Source organism: Sturnira hondurensis, unplaced genomic scaffold (genome assembly GCF_014824575.4).
Source record: "Sturnira hondurensis isolate 20B ecotype Veracruz unplaced genomic scaffold, ASM1482457v3 Scaffold0004257, whole genome shotgun sequence".
Taxonomy (NCBI): Eukaryota; Metazoa; Chordata; class Mammalia; order Chiroptera; family Phyllostomidae; genus Sturnira; species Sturnira hondurensis.
In genome coordinates, this window is record NW_028076888.1 from 731,112 (window position 1) to 757,021 (window position 25,910).

The 25,910-nt window shown below is 56.1% G+C and overlaps 1 protein-coding gene across 1 annotated transcript in view; it reads right to left on the bottom strand.

Annotated features, from left to right (window-relative positions):
- Positions 1-25,910, bottom strand: part of IGSF21 (immunoglobin superfamily member 21) — a 229,312-nt gene that overhangs the window by 69,147 nt on the left and 134,255 nt on the right. The window contains exon 3 of the mRNA XM_037045071.1: positions 5,661-5,782. Within this exon, the coding sequence (XP_036900966.1) occupies positions 5,661-5,782 (122 nt within the window). The remainder of the gene's footprint in view (positions 1-5,660; positions 5,783-25,910) is intronic.

The window sequence follows — 25,910 nt, forward strand, 5'->3', positions numbered from 1 at the left end:
TCATCCGCGTTCCCGAATGATTTCTGGATAGGGGGGAGAAGAATGGGTTTACAGTGGGTCAAGATCAGGGCCGCCAGCCTCCACCGGCAGTTCCACATAGACGGGACCCACATTTGTTCCATTGCGCGGCGCCTAGCGCAGGGCCGGCGCGTAGTAGGTGTCCAACGTGTGTGTGCAGAGCGGTGGAACGATGGGGAAATGAAAGGCAACCTCATGCACAAGCAGCATGAGTACACACTTTGGAGGGAAGACAGAGGTGTGGTTGATGACAGCGTGAAGAGCTAGTGGGGAGCCTCGGAATCCAGGCTTTGAAATCACAAGCATCCGATGCCTGTTTCTTTGTACCAACAGCGAAGGAAGGGCTGGCCCTGCACACTAATGGATGAGGCTCAGAAGGGACATTTAACTTTTCAAAGGGAAACAATTCTCTCAGCTCTTTGGACCAGACAGTTCATGTGTCTGTTTAAAAACCAACTACATCGCCCCCCCTCACCACCACCACCACACGTTTGAATGGATTCCAGAGGGCATCTACTTTGAAACCTCCGCCTGCCCGCGGGACTCCAGCCCTCCCCTCCCTCACCCCTGCGCACACGCGTGCCGTCCATCTAGGGCACCGGCTCCTGGCTCCCCTTTGTCTAAAGCCTGCTCGTGCTTCCAGGGCCACTTCAAACGCCACCTCTGCCGTGATTTCCCCAGTCTGTCCGTCTCTGATTCACCATCGCATTACACCTGCCTCCTTCCTGTGACAGCTATCACTTTATTACTTGAATTGTTAGCTATTTATCTCCATGTTTTATCTCCTCTTTCTCTCTTTTCATTTCACAAATATTTATTGTTCCTCTCTAAATGCCAAGTCGGTTCTGGGGCTACTAAGATGGAGAAGATAGAGCGCACGCAGCCTTTGGGGGAGCTTATAGGCCGGTGGGAGAGGGGGCAGGCTGTACGCTCCATGGAGGCAGGGGCTGCATCTTTACCCCCTCGGGGTACTGTGCCCACCCGCTGCCCCCACCCCCATGCTGTGCCGAGAATGCTCAATATTTGCTGTTGAGTGAATACGTGAATGGCTGCATCTCAAAGTAATAAAAGAAGTTGCGTTTCTTTCCATGTCTTCGATCCTCAAGGCTGTTTTTTCATTTACTTGATTTCTCCCACACCCCCCTCCCCTCCCTGATCAGTATGAATTAGGAAAGTGTAACTGTGCTCTCGAGGTCTCCAGGAAACCCCTAGGCTCTCCCCGACCCAACCGTTTCCAAGCTCTGGCAGCTTTTGGGGATGGCGCGTGCGCACAAGTTCCCGGGCTTGGCAACTAGACCCTGTGAGAGCTGGTTCCCCAGGCCCCACCTTCCGGACCAAGGAGTCTTCCAGCCCCTCACACCCCAGCTTCACTTAGATTTGGAAATGAAGTCCTGAGGCCTATGGAGAGACCTCTGTCCGCTTCCCCAGACTCCTTCACGGAGGGCTCTGTCCTTCTTTGTCACCTCCAACCCACCCTCCACTTAGCAACCTGGGTGAACTTTACAATCCAGGGCACGGTGGCTTCCAGGGCACTGAGAACGAATGCCAGTTCACTTCCTGGCCATGCTGGCCCTCTGGCAGCCCTTAGATCAAGCCCTGTCTCACCTCAGGACCTTTGCACTTGCTGTGCCTTCTGCCCGGAGCACCCTTCCTACCCCCAACCCTGGCCGGCTGGCTTCCTTCTGTCCTGAAGACCTCTGCATGCACGCCTCTCCTACGAGAAACCTTGCAGCCCTCCCTCTCCGTTATTCCTCATTCTCTATTACATGACCTTATTTCCTTCACCACACTCATCACCAGGTATAAATAGTTTTCTTATTATTCTAAACATATTTTTATAGTCTGTCCCCACTCACCCGCTACATCGTAAACCTCCCAAGAGCAGGTCTGGTTATGTCTTGTTCGCTATTTTATTTCCAGCACTGTCCCTGACATATTGCAATTGCTCAATTCCCTGTGATGAATGAATGATGCAAATGTGGGGGGAGGGCCCAGACGCCTGACTTGCTCCTTTGTAATGCATCCGACACCACAGCTTCCACCACTAACTCATGTCCCCGACAAACACTTACAAATCACAACATGTTTGTGTGGGGGGGGTGGTGGTGGGGGTGTTGCTAGGCTGGGGGCTGGGGAGACAGTGATGAAGACATCAGACCCAGTCCTTGTCCTCACAGGACTTCCGGTCTGGTTGAGGGGGCAGGCTATGAGCACCTAGTGTCAGGGCAGTGAGTGTGTGGAGGGCAAGTACACTGGGGTATCTGACCCAGTGTGGGCAGTCAGAACTGGCTTCCTGGAGGAGGTGCCATTTCAGCTGACCCTGGAAGAATGAGTTAGGGCCTTGGCCAGGAGAGGTGGGTAAAGTGTGCGAGGGGCAGGAGCACACTTAACTGCTCAAGTCTAGGTTTTCCTTACGGCCAAATGAGACCCAGCAAAACGTGCCCAGTGCTCCTCCTGACACCCTGAGCCAATAAAGTGGACAAGAAATAGCAGAGGGCTTTGGGAAATGGGAGGCACAGCCTGAGGGGGGTGCAGGGTGTCAGGGGTGGTTGAAAGCTCACAGGGATTCACCATGACCTCCAGGAAGGTCTTAGCTGCCATCTGGGGACGTCCACATTCTGCAGGAACCAGTGAATTTTGCCCACAGGACCATCCTCTCCGTGGTGTAACAGGGGAATGGAGGTTGGGGGCAGGGCGTGAGAGGCAGGTAAGGAGGGAAGCCGGTGTGCTGGTGGGACTGTCCTCCACATCATACCGCCCCACACAAGAGGCCCCCGAGAAGCAGGTCCTGAGATGAGGATTCTGTGTGAGCAGTTTGCTGGGGAGGGTGTCCCAGGCAGCTGGAGGGGCTGGAGAGTGAGTGGGAAGGGATGGCTGCTGTGCAGGTGCTTCCCGCAGGGTATCCTTGTGGAACGTGCAGTGACGTATTTATGCATGTCTTGCTTTCCTAGATCGGTGCCCGTGTCCCTAGGAAAGTAGAGAACCCCGCCTTTCTTGTACCTCTGGGGGGCGGCACCTTGCATCACCTCGGGCTCCGGGAGATGCTCAATCAAACATTAAACACCCTTTGAAGGAGTAAATGGCTGCCGAGGTCCAGCTGGGAGTTCCGGGTTCTGAGGCTCAGAACTAGAAAGGCCTTTGAAAGATGGGGCCTCTGGGGCGCTGGGAGGGGCAGTGACCTGCCCAAGCTGTGCCACACTGCACCCTCCCCTCTGGGGGCAGAAGCCTTGCCCCTCCACTGGACTGCCATCCCTCTGGGAACCCCACCAGTGGGAGGAAAGCCTCTGGGCGCCCCTGGGGCTCCTCTCAGCTGCCCAGAAGCCGCTCTCTGCCGATTCCTGGTGATCTTCCCGGCCTCCCCCTCTCCTCCGGCTTTCTCCAGCTGAAGAGGAAGCGGCTGAGACAGCTGTGGAGCTAGGACTCTCTCTAGTTGGTATGCATTAATTTGTAAATATCTTCATTTATATGTAAATGTGGAGTCCCACGCCCCACCGACAACCCTAATGGGGCCCTGCAGCCTCCAGGAGCAGCCTCTTCCAGAGGGCTGCTCTCCCGGGGCTGGCGTGATCGGATTAGACTCAGATAGAGAGGGTCTGCTCGAGTCTTCCCTTCCACCCAGGCCCCCTCACAGCTGCTCTCGCCTCATGCTCTCTGCCCGAGATGCCAGCACGGGCACTGCTGTGTGACCTTGGGCAAGTCTCCTCCCCTCTCTGGGTGGAGGGGTAGCATGAGGTGTGTCAGATCTGACCAAGTTCATGTCGTTCCAGCAGGAGACCCTTGACCTCACTGAACACCGATCCCATCTGTAAAACCAGGACTGTAGAAAATAATAGTGACACGGGCTTGTGTGCTCGAGGTTGTTTGCAATGCTCAGGAGACCGCGAGCACACACATAAGCAGGCTCACGAGATCTGCCAGGAGGAGAGGGCTTTTTCTGGGTAACAACAGCAAACGCGTGCACGCCGCTCAGGGACTGCAGCGGCTCATTGGATCCTCTCTAGGTGGCATTGAACTTCTTACTGAGGCCCCTTTAGAGACGGGGAGCTCAGTCACAGAGTTACACCCGAGGCCACACTACGGAGAGGGGGTGGAGGAGCCAGGACTCTCTCTTAGGTCATTGGACACAAGTCTCCCTTAAATCCTACAGGTGTATGGGCCTGATCATATGCAGCGAGCCACCCGTGAGAGGGTAAGGCCCTGTCCAAGGTCACTCGGCAGGAAGTGGCTGGGCTGGGATCCGAACCAGGTCTTCAGGTAGCAGGGTGAGCACGGGAGGGCAGGGCTCAGGGGCGGTTTCTGGGTCTCCATCCTGCGCAGGAACCGGAGCCAAGGAGTCACCCTAGGGACCCTACCTGCAGCGGGGGTGGGGTGCCAGAAATGACGGGATAGGTTGGGGCATGGGGGGCTTCTCAGAGACCCTGGTCGCCATGCAGCAGTGGGGTGGCAGCGGTGGGCTTTCGGGAAACTTGAGGTGATTTGAATGTTCACTTGATGTGAGTCACCTGTGGTTCCCAGAACAGTTATTTTCTTCTCTAAAATGAGTGTTTGCCTCCATTTCATTGTGATTGTCACTGGCCGGTCTTAGGTGTGAGTCAGTATCTCAAGGCACCCCCAACCATCTTTGGAAGCAGGGGCAGGAAAAATTGTAAATATACAAGTGAAGGCATCTGTGTGGCCACATGCACGCCAGAGCCCTAGAGAGCCCCTTGGCACCCACGTTCTCACCAGATCCCCCCAGCAAGCAGCTGGGTCAGACTCCGGGCACAAAGCCCAGCAAGGAGGGGAGACCCAGAAATGTCCTCCATGGAGCACACTCACCTTGCGTCCTTACAAAAGTGGGCAGGAAAGGACCACCTGCCAGACCCCCCAGGCTGGGCTGGATGTGCCCTTTGGAACCTTCTTGCCCCATTTTCTAATTTTACTCATGGGGAAACTGAGGCCCAAAGGGCCACGGAGCAAACCCAGGGTTATCCAGCCAATTTGCAAACTCCATCGAGCACCCGCTGTGCGTCAGGCCTTGTGCTGAGAGCTCCGGGCACAAGGCGATGGGAGGCCCTGCTGTGCCTTCTGATGCTTGTGGCCACAGAAAGGAGAGCCAGCCCACGTGCGGAGAGCGGGAGAGTTACAGGCACCCCGCGAGGCGCAGTGCCCCGCCCCAGCCCTGTCTGCCGAGGCCTCTTGCCATGTACTCAGCATAGCCTGGTCATCCTCAAGATTCTCGGCAGCCCTTGCTTTCTGCCCGTGCTCCAGGCAAAGCAGTTGGCTGTGTAGTGCGGGAAAGGGCCCATGTGTGCGCGTGTGTGTAAAGTTGTGCACGTTCAGTGCCTGTGTGAAGGCACTGAGTTAACCACGTGGTGAGGTCCCCCTCTTGTGGGGTGGCAGCCCTGGGCTTTGGGGTGATCAGTTCTGCTGGGGGGCAGAGGAGTCTAAAGAGGGTGTCCACAGAAGGAGCTGAGTGAGGGGCTTTTCAGGTGACCAGAGGGACACCCCTTCTTCCCTTCCCTCCTGCTCCTGCTGCAGAGTCCCCGGCCCGGCCTTCCAAGCCAGTGGAAGGTGACTCTGGGAACCCCCAAGCACACTGTGGGACGGACGCCGACGGGCTGGAGAGGTGGCCTCCCGGTCCCCACCCCGCAGCCCCTCACCTCACGGTGGACTGGTACACCAGGTCCTCTCTCTTGCGGTAGTTTTCCATATGCGAGTAGTTGGTGGAGAACATGGCGTCGAAGGTAAAGATCTTCTGCTTGATGGTGCCGCCATCCATCACCTGCAACAGAGCGCAGAGGCAGGTGAGCATGCGGCCAGCGCTGGCCACCCCTCTCCTTCCCCCGGGGCAGGGAGTGGGCTCTGGGGACACCTGCCGGGGAGAGGAGGAGGCCAGAAAGCCCAATGCCCCTCTGCCTCTGGACAGGCTTTAGGGAGGAGATGTCACAGCTGTCACTGGAGCCCCCCCAAGTCACCCTATTTCATTGATGTGCAAACCGAGGCTCTGAAGTGAAGCAACTTCCCGAGGACCTACAGCGAAGGAGGAGCAGAGCTGGCTCTCTCTGTGTCTGTCCCCACTGCACCTGGGCTCCATGTTGGGGAGCCCCCAGGCCAGCCTCACAGAAATGACAAGTCCAGCTTGGGGAGCTGCAGACAGAGCCACAGACTGTGAATGTGTTTTGCAGAGTCAGCCACGGGGTCCCGGTCTGAGAAGAGACAGAAGAGGGGGCAGTCTGGACAGAAGGAGAAGAGGGGGCCAGGGACAGTCACTGAAGCAAAGATCTCATGTGTAGACAAATAAGCTACGTGGCAATCATTTCTGATAAGTCCCACAAGGGGTGGGCCCAGAATGGCAGGGGATCGCAGAGCCAGTGCAGCCCCTGTCCTGGGGAGAAGGTGACTGGGGAAGGCTTTCTTGGAGCAAGGGATGTTTAAGTTATCTTCTAAAAGGAAGAGTCGGAGGCAGCTTTGCAAACGGTGGGGGTGTTTCCAGGCAGAGGGGGCAGCATGTGCAAAGGCCCTGGGGTGGGACAGAGCGGTGCGGGTAGGCTGTTCGGGGTGTAGTGCAGTGAAAAGGCCCTGGGGAGTGAACCTCGTGCCCGATCCTGGAAGCAAAGGAGCTCAGGTCCGGGAAAGGCCACGGGGTTGCAGGGGTTCAGACTCTCCTCTGGCTTTAGTGTTGGGTGAGGACTGATTGAAGGGGGAACGTCTGGAGCCAAGAGACCTGGGAGGAGGCTGAGGAGAACCCAATCCACTGACATGGGGGAAAGAGAGACGGGGACAGGGTGGGGGTCTCACTCTGCTCTGGCTGCCACTGGGACCGGCAGGCCAGGAGGTCCCCATTTCCCCTAGGAACACAGGGGAACCAGGAGGCAATGATAAAGCCTGAGCTGGAAGACAAAGCCGCTCAGGTGCCCAGCTGCTCACAGCTGATTAAAAGCTGGCCCCGAGTGTCCGGGGCTCCCAGCTGCCGGCAGCACGCCCGCTTCCCCACCGCCGGCATCCCTAGGTCTCGGCTGCCTCCTGCTAATGAAAGTGTTATTCCACAAAGCAGCAAGGTATGTGTTGTCACTGTTTCAATTATTTATCTGTTTACTCGGCTGCAGTTTTCCGCTTGTCTCAGCAACTCTATTATAGACTGAAAGCTTGCAGCCTCTCGCCACTCAGCTGGGCTCCAGGCTAACAGCCTGCGACGAGGCCTCATGCCTGGGCCTGGGGAAGTGGAATTAAGTCCATGCGGCTGTGCCTGTGGAGCTGGGGTGGGGAGTAGGAGAGGAGGGGCCCGGGAGGGTGGCAGCCAGAGAGGGGCTTTCTCCAAGGAGCTGGGGTAGGGGAACGCGGGAAGCCACTGTTCCCACCCCTCCCAACCCCATCCCTGTCCACCTTTGCTAGGCACTGAGCTTGGACCTGCCACTGTCCTTGGGAGGCCTGGCCTGGGTGCAGCTGGGCTCCTCCGAGCACCTCTGGCCCCGAGGTGACTTGGACCACATCCGTCTGGCCTCGGTGGTGGTGGTACTCATTCAGGAGACAGAGATGTTGGGCATTTATTGAGCACCAGAGCATTCCAGGCCCTGGCCATATCGGTGTGGATCACCCTCCCCCACTGTAAGCTCATGGAGAATAGGGAGGCCTCTGCAGGCAGGGGACCCCCAGGGAGCCCGGGCTGGGAGGGTCAGAGTGATGATGGGTGCTCAAGAGCTTTAGGACTGTAAGGGGTATCTGCAGTGGGACTTCCTGCTGCAGTTTCTCCTTACCCCTCGCTAAGCCCACAACACTGTCCCTCTTCCTCATACACTTTCCCTGTGGGCCCCTGGGGACTTGGTGCTTTGGGGTGCTGTGCGTGTGGGGTGGGAAGGCAGGACACAGCGTCCTCTCGCCTGCTCACTGGCCTCTTCCACAGCATGGGGGCCCAGTGTCCCAAAGAGGGGACAAAGAGAAGAGGGAGGAAAAGGGGCAAAGTCGCTTTCAACCAGGGCCCTTAGCTGGGGGACATTTATTAGGCAACGTGTGGAGCCGGTTTGGGTTGTCACAGCTGGGGAGGAAGGGTCACTGGCATCTAGTGGTAAAGGCCAGGGATGCTACGATCATCATACGGTGAACAGCCAACCCCCCACGTCCCCAAATGTCATCAGTGTCGAGGTCAAGAAATCTGCCTTAAGCCCATCACTTCTTCTGGACCTACAATGCCCCTGAAAAGTGCGGAGACAATAACTTGCCCGTTTGTAGATGAAGAAGCTGAGGCTTAGAGAGGCAGAGTGACTCAGCTCGGGCCCCACCCTGGGCGCCGGGCAAAGCTCGGCTGGGGACCAGAGCTCACATCCCACTCACTAGACCGAAGGCTGTGAATGAACCCCTGCCTCTAGGCCCCTCCTCTGCTTGGGGGAGACTCCTTAACGGGGCTGCCGGACTTCGAGGCACAGAAGGGGAGGAGTGAGGAATTTTCTCCCAAAGTCCCAGTAGGGGGAGGCGCCTCAGTGGGTTGACTCCCAGCCTTGCCTCCCCGAAGGGTCTGGCTTTTTATCTCCTCCTAAAATTCAGCAGCCCTTCTAGTCCCCATTTCAAATTTCACTGTTTTTTTTTATTATTATAGAAAGGAGGAAAAAAATCTGTCGGTAAAACTGTCTGCTCCAATTTATTCACCGAGACTAAGGGTTTTATTACGAGAAAACTACACCTGCACCCCGCCCTCCGTGCACACACACACCCACGCACCCTAGAAAAAAGCACCAGCGGTTTTTCTGGGTCATAAATCCCCGTTTCGGGCAGAGGGGCAGGGAGTGTCAAGGGCAAGCCTAGTTTTCCTTCGGTTTTATTTACATCTTTTTCTCTAGGGCCATGTCTGGGCTTCCCTGTCCGCCCGGGGAGTAAATCGCCGCTTCTGCTAAACCGGTCTTGGGAGGTGGAGACAGGCATTTTTCTCCACTCCAGCGTGACATCCACCATCCAAGTTCACTGACCCGGCTTGGAGCTCTCTCAGCCTCAGGGAAGGTAAAGCAAAGGCAGAGCCTTGGAATTCACTCCCTGCCAGGCGGGGGAATTCACTCCCTCTCCACTCGGGCCGGCGGGCAAGTGGCTGTTTGCAGGGACGTTAACTTTGTGCTCTCAAGCAGCCGTTCCACCTCTCCACGTCTCAGTCTCCACATCTGTAGCATGGGCAGAGTGGGACCCAGCTCCTGGTGAGGACTAAACGAGATGAGAGAATCCGGCGTGTGGTCCGAGTGCCCAATAGAGACGGCTACCTCCTCGCATTCTAACGCTTTTCTGGGCCACCCCGTTTTCTGTGTCCCTTTCCACCGTCCACGGCTGAGGCTGCAGGGCAGAATGTCTTTTACGGAAAAGCCAGAGGGTGCAGAATATCAGTAAATGGAAGGAGTGGGTCCGTACCTGGGGAGAGGCGCAGGTGGGAAGAGCCTCAAACCGGTGTGGGCAAGGAGGACGGGAGGGCTGGTGGGGGTGGGGTGTGCAGGGAGGCGGCAGGGAGAGCAGAGGCCCCGGCACCTGCCAGTAGCCAGCCCAGAGTGGGAGCTGGGGGATGCTCTGAGCAAGTTCCCAGAGGCAGCCTGGCCCCAGGGTTCCAAGACTTGCCCCCAGTGCCACAGAGGGAGGGGTGTGGCCCCCCGGTCAGGGCAGACAGAGGGGGACAAGCTGGTGGGGCAGGCACAGTGCAGTTCTAAAAGGATGAGGCCCTGGGATGTATGGGTGTCCTTCCCACTGAGGAAGATGCACTTCTGTGTTCATGGGTCAAGTGACTTTTATGGACTCAAACAGGCTCTCAAATGTGGGCTGTTCTAGAATATGAGCTTTATAAGGGCAGGGTCTTCATCTGTCCCGTTTGTTACTCTGTCTTCAGAGTCGGGCACATGGTGCTCATTTGATAAATACCCATTGAGTGAGTAGATGAATGAACGAATGAATGAACAAGTGAGTGGAGTCCTTGCCATGTGCTGGGCATGGGGGTACCACAAAGAACGGAAAAGGCACTCCTGCTCTGCAGTACAGACTTGCCCCAGGAGAGCCCATGGCCCCCGCTGCCCCCGCTGCCCCCGCACCCCGACCAGGCTAGGCCCTCTTGGCAGGAGTGGCCTGGCCCCAGCAGGAAGGTGGCCGGGTCATCCAGGCAGCCATGCTCTGGGAGGAACCAGCGTGTGCCTGAGCTGCTCTTTGTCAGAGGTCTCAGCCTTGACCCATCCGCTACGGGAAGGCATCCTAACCACGCAAAGGGTGCCCTGGACCCGAGAGAAGAGGCTGTGCACGCGGTTATGCTAAAGATCCAAGCCCTAGACAGCAATGACCTGGGCTTGACCGTGTACTTGGGCCCGCCCTCTGTTACGTCGTTTGGATCTCGGGACTGCCGGCTCCAGGAGCTGTGTCTCCCTGTGCCCAGCACAGCTCCCAACACGGGCAAAGAAACAGACTGTCCTGGGAGATGTGTCATTGTCCCCATGTTGCAGATAACCAAGGCCAAGAGAGGCAAGGGAACTGTCCAAGGTCGTGTGGGCAGTGCACAGTGCAGCTGACTTCTCTGCGCGGATTGGTTAGAAAGAGAGGAGCAGGGGGCCCATTCCGAGGTTGCAGATGTGGGCAAAGGGCAGAAGCCTTGGGGGTCACACAGCCTTCGAGTCAGGTACAGATGGCGCCCAGTGGGCTGCTTGGCACATGGTGACAACGACGGTGACGGAAATGAAACAGCCAGCATTTCCAGCATGCCCACTGTCCTGGGCCAGACATTGTTGGCAAACGTTCACCCTTGGAATCACTGGGGGAAGTGGCCGACGCACACTAGCTGTGATAGTAGTCACCCCGTATCTGCAGATGTGCCTTCCGGGGTTTCAGTTATCCGTGGTCAACCACGGCCTGAAAATACTAAATGGAAAATTCCAGAAATAAACAACCCCTAAGTCTTCAGTTGCACAGATGTTCTAAGCGGTGTGACACAGTCTCTCACAGTCCTGCTCCGTCCCAACTGGGACATGAAACACGTTACACGTACAGGATGACAAGATATTTTGAGAGAGAGAACATTCACATAACTTATTACGGTACGTTGTTATAATTGCTCTGTTTTATTATTTGTTATTCTCATTAGTCTCTTACTGTGCCTAATTTTAAAATTACACTTTATCATGGGCATATGCATAGGAAAAAATCAGTATGCCTAGGAATCAGTACTTATAATGGGCTCGGGCATCCACTGGGGGTCCTAGAACATACCCCTGTGGATAAGTGTTGGGGGGGGGGAACCACTGNTGGATAAGGGTTCGGGGGGGGGGGGAACTACTGTGTCTGCTTTTGCTTAGGTCCAAAGTAGGCAGGTTGGTGCATTGTGGGCGCTCGAGAATGGGGGGCTTTTCTCCTCCCCACCTTGTTTGCCTCTCAGCCATGATTTCCTGGAAGGATCTACTCCACTGTGTGGAAGGGACTGAGAAGGCAGCGACCTGGCTGCTAAGTCCCACGGGTTGTCTCTGCACTGCTCGCCTCTCTGGGCCTCAGTTTCCCTAAATGCTCAAGGAGGAGATTTGGGCCATTTCACATTCTAGAACGGCTGGTCCTAGGAGCCGTGGCTACTCACACTCTGGTCTGGCCCACCAGGGCTCCACCAGCTGCCCCCAGGCCCTGAGGCTGCCAGACCCCACCCAGAGCCCTGGCTGCCCCCAGCAGCAAATGAGCCTTCAGCCAGGCGGGGTTGATTTTCAAGTGGGGCCAGGTCTGCAGCGAGCAGACCTGAGTCCAGCCAGCAGCGTGAGAGCCCGCCAGCCAGGTATTTCATTTGAAAAACAAATAAGTCTCCAGCCCCAGCCTCCTTACCAGCCACAGCCCAGGGTGCCATCATCCGGAAGAGAAAAAAGAGAAAGAAAGGGGGGAAAACTCACCTCTTCCACTCCCCAACCTCCTTCTCTTTGTGTTCCACAAAACCAATTACAGATTGGAAATAGCTGTAATAAACTTGATATCCCACTTAGGGGCCAATTCCGCTGCGGCTGCAAAGTGTAATAGTGGCAGAGAGTGAAAAGTGCTGGTGTATTTCGCTGGAGCTGTTTAAATTGCCTGCCTACATTATCCCAACTCCTCTCCGGCCGGGAAGGAATTTGCTGTCCTGGAGATGGAGCCGCCGGGGTCTCCACGGCTGGGCAGCGAGAGGGAGGGTTTTAACGAACTGATTAGACGTGGGAGAGTGGACAGCGCCCGGGCTCCGAGTCGGGCCGACCCAGGTTCGAAGCCCAGAGCAGGACGGGTCCCACGGCACTGTCATGGAGGGTCAAGGGGCACTCAATACGAGAACGCAAGGGACAGGTGTTGGCTAGGAACCACAGCAAGCATCAGGAGATTCAGCTGGTCTGTAGGGGCTGCCGGTTCCTGGCCCTGGGTTCTTGGGCAAGTCGCCGATTGTCTAGGTGACTCAGTTTCCTCATCTCTAACATGAGGGTTCTTCATCGGACTGGTGCCCCAGAGCTCTGAGAAACACTAAAAGGAACAAGTGTACATGAAAGCTTCTGGTACAATGTGAACCTACTACCCTGTTCCTAGTATCGTGAAAGTGATGGAAAGCTTATCCAGAACCTTCTTCCTTGCTACCCTCTTCTAGAAGTCCCTCCCTCGATCCTGTGTGCCTGGTATGGGGATTTGCACACAGTATGCTCTTACTGGATGATTGCAGAGGGAATACACGAGGCAGAGAATGAGGGAATGGGCGGAAGCAGGCCTGTCTCCATCCGGCCACTCAGCAATGAGGCTGAGGATGCGCTTGCCAAGGCCCGGTGCAAAGGTGGCGCCAGGTTAACCAGCATTCGCGAAGGGCTTACACGGATCGAGTCAGCCTCAGGGCCGGGGCTCAAGCCACCTGTGCACTGGAGCTTCCGTTGGCTGGCCGAGCCCCGCCCACAGGCTGTGCCTGATTCAGGAGCACGGCACGGCCACAGTTGATGAGACAGTGAAGAGACGCGACCACCGCAAGTAATTTCTGCAGTGGGAGTTTCCCGACTCTCCTGTTAAATTCTGAGAGCAGAGTTCTGCTATGGAGGGTACTCCTGGCCTACATTTTTATAGAAATCAGCATGTTTTTTCTAGGGGCAAACACTGGGGTGACGGAAAGGCTGCCGCTTGTCCAGGCTGCTCAGCTGGTAACTGGAGGAGCAGAGATTTGAACCTGGGTCTAATTCTGAGGCGCAGCTAGGAAGTGGTGCAGGCCGAAGAGTTGGATTAAGTGTTGGGCCAGGAAGGGAGCAGGTGTTCTAGGCCATGGGAAATTTTGGCAGGGGCACAGGGCGTGAGACAACCTGCTAAGGGAGGAGGGAGAGGAAGGAAGTAGAGAGGAAGTAGGGGATAGAGATGCAGCCTCTCCATGGCCTGCTGGAGATGGGGAAAGGCAGCCACAGGGCTCCTGTCTTCCTTGTTGCCATGGTGACCCTGGACCACTCTTCCTGCAGACCTCCTGCCCACCTGTTCTCCACCCAGGGCCTGGGAGCTGGGCCAGGGGAGCCGCCACAGAGAGGGTACGACAGGTTCCCCTGGAGCCTGAGGAAGAGAGGTGAAATGTCCAAGGACGGAAAGAGGGGGGAAGCTTTGAGCCAGGGGCCACCCACCTCTCTGGGTGGCCGGATGCCACCTCTGCTCTGTCTCTCTTGTGAGTCCCACCTTCTGGCAGGGCCGGGCTCGGTCGGGGTAATTGGCTTCCCCATGTGTGTGTGGGAGATCCGGTTTTGACAGAGACAGCTGGTGTCATAAATTGCCTTGTCTCATCCGGTTACTGCGTGATGGCAGACAGCAGCTCGGGGATGGGGCGCGAGGCGGGCAGGGGCCCCGGGGGCTGCCGAGAATGACAGGCAGGGGAGCGGCTGCTGGCTTTTCGGGCGCCGCACATGTACGCTGGCGCTAATGCGAGTGTGAGGAGGTGTGTGCGCAACTGGTGTGAGCAGAGACCCCAGAAGCAGCTGGCGTTTAGGGGGTGTGAGTGCATATGTGTCAGCAGTAGTGAGCATACAAATCTGCATGCTCTGGGCTGTATCTGAGTGTGCATGCACACGTGTGTGTAAAGCAAAGTGATGGTGAGAGTGCGTGGTGTTGCTCTCGATGTTTGCGGAAGAACCTGAGGGTTGGAGTGTGTAAGATATTGTGTGCGCACATGTTGAGGGTTGTGTCAGCATGTGGATTTGTGGTGTGTGTGGATGGGTGTCTGCATGTGTGCATGTGATACTTGTGCCCACAGCACAGGCCCAGGGGACACACCGTTCCCTGCCCCAGACCAGGGGGGTGGAGGATGTTGGCTAGGGTGCCCACATGGGGGGTAATTTTCTGAGAAATGCCAGTTGTCTGGTCCTCTCCCAACCCCACGCACACTCCCACGGGTCACATGCAAAGCCACAGTCAGGACCCAGCCTTCTGAGCCCCACAAACTCTGCCAGTTACAGGCTTGGGTGCTCTGGGACGTCCCTCCCCATCTCTTGGGCATCCCCCCAAAAACCCGTGTGCTGGGCTACAGGCCAGAAGCAGTGAGACAGGAAGGACCTGGATAGATGCTGGCCACTCACAATTCCATGTGCAGGAAAACCACCTGGGCCAGGGGGAGGAGGGTGCGGAAATGTCACCTGCACTGGAAGCCCACCCAGAGGTTCCCTTTCAGTGAGTCCTGGGTGGAGTCTCAATTCTGCATCTTTAATAACCCCCGTCGGGGAGCTGGATGCAAGGGTCGGGGACCACAGTTTTGAGACACGGCCCTAAACCTCTGGACCTCCCCCCAACCACAGCCTCTTTGCTGTTTGCCCAGAGGCCATCCCCACCAGACCCTTGGTGCCCTCATTGGCCCAGAGCAGGAAGCCCTTGATGGTCCTGTCTAGACCTCCCACTGTTCCGAAGGCCAAACCGAAACCTGGAGACAGGAGGGACACGCCCAGGGCCTCACAAGAGGGAGCTGGCAGGGCCAGGAGCCAGGTGCCCAGCTCTGAGGCACCTCCTCTTTGCAGCACACCCTCTGCACGCCTGGGTCCCAGACCTTAGAAACCACGACCAACCAGCCAGGGCTGTGTGGCTGAGGTGCTGGGGACACTGTTCTCCGCTTTGGGGTCAGGGGGTGCGTATCTGACTCCCTGACTCCTCTTCCCTGCCCCCCAGAACCAGAAACGGGCTCCACCCCAAACGGAGGGCTCTTTCCCAGTGTAGCTGAGGCTGCCCCCTGTCACGTCCTGGAGGTGGTGAGACTGCGGCAAAGAAAGGGACAAGAAAGCCCTTTTCACCCATTTTCTATCCCCCTGAAGCCCACTCCTCATTACTTGCCATCAGCCTTCATTCCTCTATTCCAGGTGACCTCAGCTTCTCATTTGTTCATTCATTCATTTGTTCATTCATTCATTCAGGGGGCCAGGCCCATGGACAAAGCCGGGCATCAGCAGGGCCCTGGCCCTCGAAAGGATGGGACAGGGGGATCGCAGAGGAGAACATCTGTGCTCACTCTGCCCGACCCGGTGTGGCACGGAAATGGCACGGGGTGGGGTGGGGGGCAGCGGGTCCTGCCAGGAAGGGCTCAGGGCAGACCCCGAACAACAGGGTCCCCTGAGCCAAGCCTTGGAGGCTGGAGAAGAGTCTGCAGCAGAGGAGACAGGGAGAGGCAGGAGGGCCCTCCAGGTGCTGAGAACAGCAAGGCAAAGAAAGGCGAGGTTTGGGAGAAGAGTGCCCGGAAGTCCAGGATGAGGTCTGTGGGATGTGGGGACTTGGAGCCTGGCCATGGGAGCAGGGCCTGGCGTGAAGGGTCGTACTTCACACCTGAAGCCCCAGGTTCAAACCTAATTCGAGATCTTGGGCAGGTCACCGCCCAGCTCCCTGCCTCGGCTTACCCATCTGTAAATGGCGATAACAGTGGTACCACCTCCTAAGTGCCTGAGGGATGAATGTATCTTTTCCATGTACCTCATGCTTAGAAAAGTGCCTGGGGTACCTCAGACACCTTGTAGTTGTGCGTGACTCTTATTACTTGCAAGACGCTCAGCACAGTAGGTATTACTTAGCAGATACTGCTCTTGTTATTATTCTACAGGAGAGGGATGGCAGCCATCTCAGGCGTCCAGGGCAGAGGAGAGACAGCTACCACTAAGGCCAGAACAATGTCCCAGCTACAGTGCAGATAATGGGTTCAGGGGCAAGCGGGTGTGGACCCGGGAGGAGGCCACAGGAATGAGAACAGAGCTCGTTTCCCCAGCCCTCCTTCAGAGCTTCGGATTGAGTTTTGGATCCTACGAGCCTGCTGAACAGGTGGCTGGGGGCATAGCTGAGTTGTCTGAGCCCTGTTTCTGTGTCTCTTTGTGCAAGGCCCTGGCCCAATCCCCTGCCCGTGGCACCTCCCACGACACCCCTCAGTGGCCATGCTCAGCACTCAGTCCCACTGCCACTTCCTAAGGCGCCCATCAGCAAGCACACCTGTGTGGACAGGTTGTGTCCAGCAAGGGCTCATCATGGGAGCAGATGCCCAGCTTGTGCCAGCCTGGCGGACCGATGCAGTCAGGAGGGGCCGCCAGTCCGAGGGGCCTCACTGTGCCGACCTGCCCAGTCCTGCACACTCAGCAGGCTGTGCAGACAATCGGCCTGTGTCAGCATGACCGGCCACCAGCAGACCTATGGGCCTGGCCCATCAGCAGCCTGTGCCAGCCTGCCCACCTGCGAACGTTTCTAGGCTGGCATATCCTGCCTCCCGAAAATAGCACATGGCGTCGCAGGCAGCCCAGCCCAAAGGAGGCTGTGCGTCTGTCCATCTGTGGTCACCCGTGGGGAGGAGCACTTTACCAAGGACCCCAGCAGCCTGCTGGGGAAGAGTGCTGAGCTGAGAGCCAGAAGCCCTGGGTCCCACTTCCACTCAGCCACTACCTGGCAGTGGGTGCTGGGAAATCTGCATTTTCTCTTTGAGACTCAGTTTCCTCATCCGTTATGGGGGGTGAGGAGGGCTGATCCCTAAATTCACGCCCTGCTATTCTGTGCAGGTGGCGTTAGCAGCAGGCACGCTGCGAGAGGCCAAATGCTGCACTGGAGGGGTCTCACTGGGGCTCACCCAGCCCTGTTCATTCACTCGTTCCTTCAACAAAGACCCACCACGTGCCTCTAGGTGCCAGAGCCTATTACAGGTGAGGGGGTGAGGCTGTAGCCTCCTGGAGTCTACACTGCGGAGGGAGGAGACAGAGAACCGATCATATTGATGAAGATCAAAGAAATGCATCGGGTTGGGAAAACTGTCATGCAGACAGCTGAAGGGTGGAGGAGGTGGGGGCCCCTGTGGATTAAGTGGCCAGAGGAGGCCCAGCCCAGGGCCCCACATTTAAACTGAAATCCCAATGAGGAGGCAGGTCAGACTTGCTTGGAAAGGATCAAGTTGCTTTCTGCCAGGTCCCTCTGAAGCCCTGCTTGTTGGGTGTCTCTTCCAGCAACACCCCTCAGGGCAGTGCCGTCTGCCTTCCGCAGAGGGTGATATGGAGTCTCAGAGAGGCGAAGCGGCTTGCCGACTTCCCGCAGTCCAGACGCAGCTCGGGGGATAGAATCTGGCCTTCACTTTCCCGAACACCAGTCTCAGCGCTTGTGAAGACGGCGTGACCCTGCACGCGTCACTTCCCGCTGCCCGGCTCAGCCCTAGGGCATCAGGTTTTACTCCTCCTCATTCCCAACGTGCAGGAGAGTGTAGGGAACATTAAAGCAAATGCCTGTACTTACAAACACTTGCTGCCTGGCTTCTCCGATGGACAGGTGCCCACGTCTGTTTAATCACGCACCTCTCCTTCTCCCCACTACTCTACCCACCCATCGTTTTTTGGTGGATTCCAAAGCAAGTTGCAGACGTCGGGACACTCGACTCCTAGATGCTTCAGCATGCATCTGATCAATTACACATTTATGTCTAAGTCTCTTTTTTAGGTAAAATTTACATACACCGGAACACACAAATCTCAAATGCATTCCTCAGTGAGTGCTGACAAACGCACATTCCCGTGTAATGCAACCCCCTCTCGTGACGTGGAACATCAACATCACCATCACCCCAGAAAGTTCCTTCTGCCTCTTCCTGGTCAGCTCTTGCCCCTCAAGGCAACTGCTGTTCTGATTTTTCTCCCACCATTTTTTTCTGCTCTAGAATTTCATATACATAGAATCATACAGTATGTTCTTTGGGGATAATATTTTGGGGATCGACCCATGTAGTTGTGTGCACCCAGAGTTCATTCCTTTTTATAGCTGAGTAGTATTCCAATGGAAGAAGATACCATGCACTGTTCGGCCTTTTTTTAAAAAAATTAATAGACACCTGGACCGCTTCCCATTTGGCTCTCCAATGCATACAGCTGCTCAGAACAGTCTTGTACACAGATTTTTTTAATGTGCATACACTTTTATTTCTCTTGCTACTACTTTGTTTGATAGAGAGTCAGTTTAACTCAATGCATGTTTCCTGAGTGCCTACTATGTGTCAGGAGCTGTGCCAGCCCCTGTGGCAGCTTGGGCTGGGAGCTCGGGCTCCGGAGGCTCCACGCAGGCACAGCATACACAGGGGCACCTGCTGGGACCCAACACTTTGTGCATGTCACTATTGTCATCCTCACACTAGCCCAAGGGATGCTCATCATGACCCCGGTTTTCATAGCAGGCAAGCGGGACCAGTGGCCCAGAGCTGGGCTCCAACCCCAGGGGTAAGTCCAAAGCACGCTGTTTCCTTTGCCCTGCATGTTGTCAGGAAGGCCAGTGATCTGTTCGAGGTCACACAGACTCTGCAGTGACAAGAACGCAGGTTCCTGAGTCTCCTGTCCAGGCCTCCTTCTTGATGGCTTCATCTTGAGGACCTTCAGAAAAGGCCTCAGCATGTCTTGGACCAACATTTCCTCCCAGAAATAGCACCGGGAGAGCTGAGTTATGTAAAAGCCTTGATTATTTGAATGTGTCTGTGTCCCTGTGCATGAGATCATCGGACTAAACTTGTCCCCTGGGCCTCTGATCCAGGACTGTGAACTTATGGGCCCCGGCAGCCCACGCGTGAGCTGCTGGCAGACAGTGGGTGGTGGTGGCTGCTGAGAGAGAGAAGCCATGCAGGGCCAAAGTCATTTAATTAAAAAATAGAAACCCCGGTGCATAGCAAATGGACACACTCTTGGAATGTGGCCTGACATTCGTTTTTGTGGGCCCAACTCTTAGCAAAGGAAGACGGGCAGGATAATTGGAGGAAGGCTGTGTGATGGATTAAAGACAGTGCCACCTTCTTTGATACTCCCACACTGAGAGATGGGGGTCTATGTGCCCTCCCTTTGAATTTGGAGACATTCTGTGACTGACTAATGGAATCTGCTTTCGTGGCAAAAGTGTACTAGTTTCTAGTCCCAGGCCTTAGGATGCTGACAGCTTCCACTTCCTGTTGCTGGCAGGAGCAAGTGCTGGAGAGAACACGTGGAGAGGGAGGGGCTCCTGGTGGAGCCTAGCCCTCCAGCCTGCACAGGCATAGAGCTGCCGTGACCCCTGCAGATCAGACCAGCCACCAGTGAGAGCTGATGCCATTAGAAGCATGAGAATCACCCAGCTGAGCCCTGGCCGAGTAATCGTGCGATGTAATAAAATAGCTATTGTTTTAAGACACTGCGTGTGGAGGGACGGTTGTACACGGCAACAGCTAGAGCCATGCGTTCAACCTCTTTCAAGGAGGGACGCCATGCCATCACCTGTCCGCACTCATGGGATGTGCCTGTGCAATCCTTATCTGATTGAGACAGCCTCTATTTGATCAGAGCCACGTTGGGTGGCGGGAGCTGGCTGTGTCAAGCAGGGTCCCTCAGGAAAGAGCTGGCCCATGCAAAGAGCGTAAAGGAAGAGACCTCAACACCAGGGTTATTTGCGCAAGTGTGAGCTGGGCTGAGGGGTCCCAACAAGGCATGGGTGGCACCTGGAGCAGGGACCACTGGGAGCTGTTCCTTTTCTAAGGAGCAGAGGGGAGGGGACCAAGGGCTGGCAGTTTTACCTGGACCTGAGAGAGAACAGCAGGTAAAGGAGAATGCCACTGACAGGTGTGTGGGCAGAGGGATACAGGGACCCAGCAGAGAGGAGCGGAGAATGAGGACCCTGACTCATTTCCATCTGTCCTTCCTCCTCCGGCAGGTGCCTCCTGGGCAGCAGCTGAAGAGCCAGGAAGCTTAACAATGCCACCCATGGAGGTCAGCCGCTGGGTGCAAAGACACAGGGAGAAGGGTGAGAGTGGGTCTGGAGGGTCAAGAGAAGATGTCCCCACAGGGACCGGTGGCATGGAGTTTAGGAAACCAGGGGCAGAGTTTGAGTGGCCCCCAGCTTGGCAGGTTTCCATTAGGCACTGCCGTTTGTCTGCTTGTCCCATAGCCGAGTGCAGCGAAGTCCCTGCCCCCTGGAACGCCCCGCCCCCTCAGACAGTTCCTGGCGAGCATGTGGAAGAGCATCACCAGAGAGAGACTCCCACTCAGCAGTCACGTTCCTGCCCATGGCTGCCTCGTGGCCAATCACAGGGCACGCCTGGTGGGCATGCGTGCTGGACCTGAGAGAGCACTGGGCCCATCTCTGCTTCCTCCTCAGAGCCGGGCTCGGTGAAGTGGGGGTGCAGGGGGGATGAGGAAGGAAGGCCGGTCCTCCACCCCCTTGGCATGGGGAGTAGGTCCCAAGACTGGTCCTCCTGGGAAGTCTGGCTTGGGGCTCGGAGACTCTGAGCCCCAACGCAGAGCCCAGGTGGAGTGTCCCCCCCATAACACTGTTCCCAGGGCAGCTTTCCAGGAAAAACCTCAACTCCCCCAGGGCTGGCTCCAGCGGCAGCATGCCCTCTGAGCCGTCACACATGCCCCTGTGCTCAGAAGGCCCCACGTTTGGCCGAATACGTCACTGTTGCCATCTTGAAATTTGTAATCATTTTTGAAGGCAGGACCCCACATTTCTACCCACACACATCAGGCGGCCGATCCTATTTCCAAGCAGACCAGAGGCCCGCGGGTCTTCCCTTGGTCTGATCCCTCTGTCCTGATCAGGACTCGGCAAACTTTCTCTGAGAGCAAATATTTTAGGGTTTGCAGGCTGTACAAACTCTCTCATGACTAGTCAACTCTGCTGTTAGACTGCGAGAGCAACCGCAAACTATCTGTGGACAAATGAATGAACATGGCCGTGTTCTAATAAAACTTTATTTGCAAAAACAGATTTGGCCCCTGCTCTGCTTTGTAAGCCCCTCCTCTCCTGACTCTAACTAATTCTTCATGCCTCAGCTCAAAAGCTTTTCCGAACTAAGCCCGCACTAAGAGGCGTGAGCAAGAAGGCATGCCCTCGTGGGGCTTTGTGGTAAGAACGGTGGGAGTGCCAGGCTCTACACACTGACCATGTGCTCAGTGCTGTACGTCCCCAACCCCAGGGCAACAATGTGATGACAGAACGAGTGGAGCAATACCCAAAGGCATGGTCATCTACTCATAGTTCTTTCCTTCCGGCTGGGCCCTTTGGGCCCCTGGATCATTTCTGAGGTGGACCAGAGAGGCTGAGCAACACCCTAAGACACACAGCAGCAGACTATTGAGAGAGCGGAAATTCTAACCCCTGGCTCATTTCTGCCACATCCTGGAATTAGACTTACAGACCAGTGTCCTAATACAGACACAGGAGGTGACATGGGCCACTGACATCACGGGTCCCAACAAAGAGTGCATAGATGCCCCTACTCCCCACCAGGTCAGCGGGAGGACTGGTTTAGTTCCTCTGGGGGACAGAAAATTGAAGAGGCTGCTACTAGCTCTTATTACAAAGAAACTGTCCAATAGAAATCACCCAGCATATTAAAAAAACCTCCACCTGGCTTTGAACGGCATTTGGTGTTATTGCAACGACAACAAAACCCCATTTGCTTTGCATTATGGATCTGACTGTACTTTGTTTTCCTGTCCCCAGGGAGCAGTGACTCCTTGGCAGAGTGACTACTAAAAGAAAGAGAGGAAGAGAGTAGGCTTCGGAGCCAGGGCATCTTGGGTCCGAACCCCAGCTCAGCCACACACTCGCCGAGAGACTTAGGCCACTCATCGGCTCTGGCCTTGGCCTTGGCCTTCTCGCCTGCACGTTCGCCCAGCGCCGCCTCCTTCCCAAGGTTCCGGCAGAGATGAACCTGGGTGATGTAGTCCGTAGGTATGACTTTGTGCCATGTACCTTTATTGGAGCCTCTGCTCTCGGGGAGTATACACTACCCTGAGAGACCAACCACTCAGCGTAGCTTGGAACACCAAAAGGCAAGGCGATTTTGAGTGGCAAACACTGCTACAGGGCAAATCACACAGGGTGTGAGGGTTAGAAATCAACTCGGGGACTCTGTTCAGGGCCAGAGGAGGCTTTGCGAAAACCTGAACGGCTCTGGGGAGGCCGGGAAGGAGAGTGCCACGCCGAATCCAGAGGCTCAGAGATGGACTCGAGGTGGTCACGTGAGGGAAGGAAACCGCGGCTCGGAGGGCAGAAGTGGAGTGAGCAAGGTGAAAGTGGTGGGCCCTCTGTTCGGAGGTGGTTCAGGTGGGCCCAAGCCAAGGACCGAGCCTGGCCCTTGCACACAGCTGCTCCTGCCACAGACCGGACCATCCCTGGTTGTGCCTGGTTGACAATTGCCTGCCCAGGGTGCTGCACACTGTGACTGACTTTGAGCCTCAGAAAGGAAGTCGGGCAAGGGAGAAAAAGTGGACACAGGCTTTTTCTGCGCAGGGTGACCAGATGTCCAGATTTGCTTGGGATTGAGGGGCTAAGAGAAGGTAGGACGTTCAGGTTTAACACCTGGTCAGTTGCAGGCAAACCAGAAGCTGGTCTTCCTAACTCGCTAAAACTGGGAGTCCTGGCAAACGCAGATGAGTCAGTCAATCTCGTTCCATGTCACCCATGAAGCAGAGAGGGAGTTAGTAGGTTGAAGTAATGGGGTGGCAGATGCCACCAATGTCAAAGGGCAGAGCAATAATAACAGCACTTTTTAACCGCCAGAGACTCTCACAGATGCAATGGTGTGTCTGCAGTGGGTGGTGAGCTTCCTATCACCAGCAGCATGTAAGCAACGGTGAAACGATGCTGGGTAGAAAGTCCCCAGAAGTCCATCCTCTGTCTCTACCTCTGTGATGTGGGACAGAGGAGTGGTCCCTCTGAGCTCGGCTGGGCTGTTAGGACCCCCTTCTCGCCGCATGTCCGTTTCCTTTGGGCCTGCTGTCCAAGGTCAACTCCATCCCTGCTTCCCTCCATGCCTCTCCGGCCCGCCAAGAAGTGAGGCCTGAGAATGACTTGCACACTCAGGTAACTATTACAGCAGTCAAAGGTGCAGCTTTGGCAGGAGAATGATATATAATTTGCAGAAATGCTACCAGTGCATCGAATCACACACACGACCTAAGAGTGGGGAGCAGTGATCGACAGCTTCCATGGCTCTGCATTGGGCACTTTTTTCTTTTGCTGTCTTTGATAGACACCAATATGAAGGAGCCTGAAGGTCACCCGCTCCGGTGGTGAGGTCTGCCTGGAGTGCAGGAGCCTGGCCTGTGTCCAGGGCAGCTGGCACTGTACTCGCCATGACCGTGATCAGGCACCTGGTCTCCCGTGAGTGGTAGGCACTGGGGAGCCTGCGGGGGCTGCGGAAGAGTTGGTTTGGGGCTCTGCCTCTATGGACCACCGAGCACGTGCCAGCTTGAGCTAATGTGCCTCCATCTCAGTCACAGTACAAAAGGCCCCCTACTGCACCCAGCTGTCCTGGAGAAAAATGAAGCTGACGCAGTGTTGGCAGAACCTCGGGGAACTTGAATTACCCAGGGCGGCCCTCCCCCATCCTCTCTGTCCATTCTTCCTGGACTGTCTGGGCTGGGGAAGCACACAGTCATGAGGGACAGAGCCAAGAGAGTGGGATGCATAGCTCAGAACTGCTCTCTCTTATTTTGATTCAAGTCTTCAAAGGATCCACCTCCCTGAGCTTTGGGGGGTGAAGGGACAGAGTGGGTTTGGAGTCTCTTAATTTTGGTTCCCTGCAGGGCTGGTAATTCAGCCACCTGTGAGCACAAAGAGGTGGAAAACGAAGCTGCCAGGAGCCAGCAGGAGCACAAAGATGCTGCCTGGCTCAGCCTCAGAGCCGAGGCCTTGCGGAGGACAGACGCAGAGCGTGGGGAACAGAGGCCGGTGCTGGAGGCAGGTGCCTTCGGAAGGTGCAGGGAGGAAGTCCAGAGAGCTGGAAGTCTGCTTCTGAAGTTCTGGCCAGCGTCTTGGTTTATGTACGGGGGAAAGGACGCTCCACAGAAGAGAGGGGTCTTGCCCAAGGTCACTTGGCAAATGATGGTTGCTAACTCAGTGGCTGTCCTTGCCTTCTTTCTCAATGGTCCAGGCTGAGAGGGGGCCTTCTGCCCAGGCCCGCTCCTTGGCTGAGTGAGGCCCACGGTGGACTCTTTCCAGTGAACTTATCATTCACTCAGGGATGCTGACACTCTTCCTCCTCCCCCAGGGAGTCCTCCCCAAGGCCCACACCCCATCCCACAACACAGGATCAAGGTGTTCCGGATCCTTCTGAATCCACTAGGAAGGGTCTGAAAGTCACCCAAAGCCTTGGGTAGTCTGCCCAGGTAGTCCCTCAGGGTGTCACACTTGTCCCAGGATGCCCGGGTCTGTCACCCCAAGTCCCATCGAAATCATGCAGCTTCTCTCACCCACAGTTGCTATCAGAGCCCACCAGAGGCTGCAGATACCCCGATTCTGTCCGACCCTCCCTCTGTGGAGTCCCCCGCTTCACTTGGGCCTTCAGAGCAGCGCCTCTCCCATCCTGCCATGTTTGTTTACAGCCCATTTGCTCCTGACTGAAAAAAACGCTTGGTGGGGGAGCTGGGGCCTCGAGAACAATCGACCAGCTCAGCAAAGAGATGGCTCTGCATTGACACAGGGAGAAGATTCATTGCAAAGAAGACCCTGGAGCTACTGCAAGGACGAGGGAACCTGTGTGTGTTTCAACCTGTCAAATCCGCTGACCACAGGGCTGAGGGGAATTCCTGCCTTGGGTGGCACATGTGTGACAAATGACTATCCCCCTGGATACGCCTATGGGACAGTGGTCCAGCTGCTTCCCTTGTCCCCTCCCATGGAGTCCCCGGGCTGGAGGCCAGCCACAGGTTTGGCCCCTCCTGTACTTCTATCTGCTCAGAGTCCTGGGAGGCACGAATTAGTTTTTGTTTAGCAGATCAGCAACAAGCCATTTTCTGCACTCCCAAGGCATGCGGGCGACCACCCTCGGCAGGGCTGGAGGAGAGACCAGGCAAGCCACGGCCACACCCCGGGGGGCTCCCTCCTGCCTGCAGGCTGGCTCTTCTTCTGGACACATCACAGGGAAGCTTGGCAGCCTACCTGCAGGGCCCGTCTCTGCTTCAGCTTCACTCCCCAGGGACGTGGGAGTCCCTAAGAGCCCCATCCATCACCCCAAAGTAGTTACACCACATGGAACCTTCTACAAAGCACTGAAGCAGGGAAACTCAGCACTGATTGCTCAGGTGACTGTTGGGGAGGGGCCTGGGGTTGCAGAGTATATGAAGTCACAGGGCCTGGGTCCTGGTGCCCGACCCACCGAGAATGAGCAAGAGGACTACAGCTGCTCACTCCACCCTCTTCGAGTTCTTTTTTCTCATTAAAATGATCAGCCAGGGGAAACCAAATGAAGGAACAGAGTGATGTTGCTTCATGTGGTGGGAAAGGGACTCCTTCCTCCACCCTGGGCACAGGTGGGGGGGGGCGGGGGGGAAAGCAGAGAGGCGGGGTCATTCCCGCCTTTGGTGCGCCTGGACCAAGTGTCTGCCCTGTGCAGTGCTGGGTGCTGGGGGGGGCAGCAGTGATTACAACAAAGATCCCTGCTCTTCCGCAGCTCTCCTCGAGCAGGGTGGGCAAATGGTGTCAGTGTGGAGCCATCGTAACTATTTAAA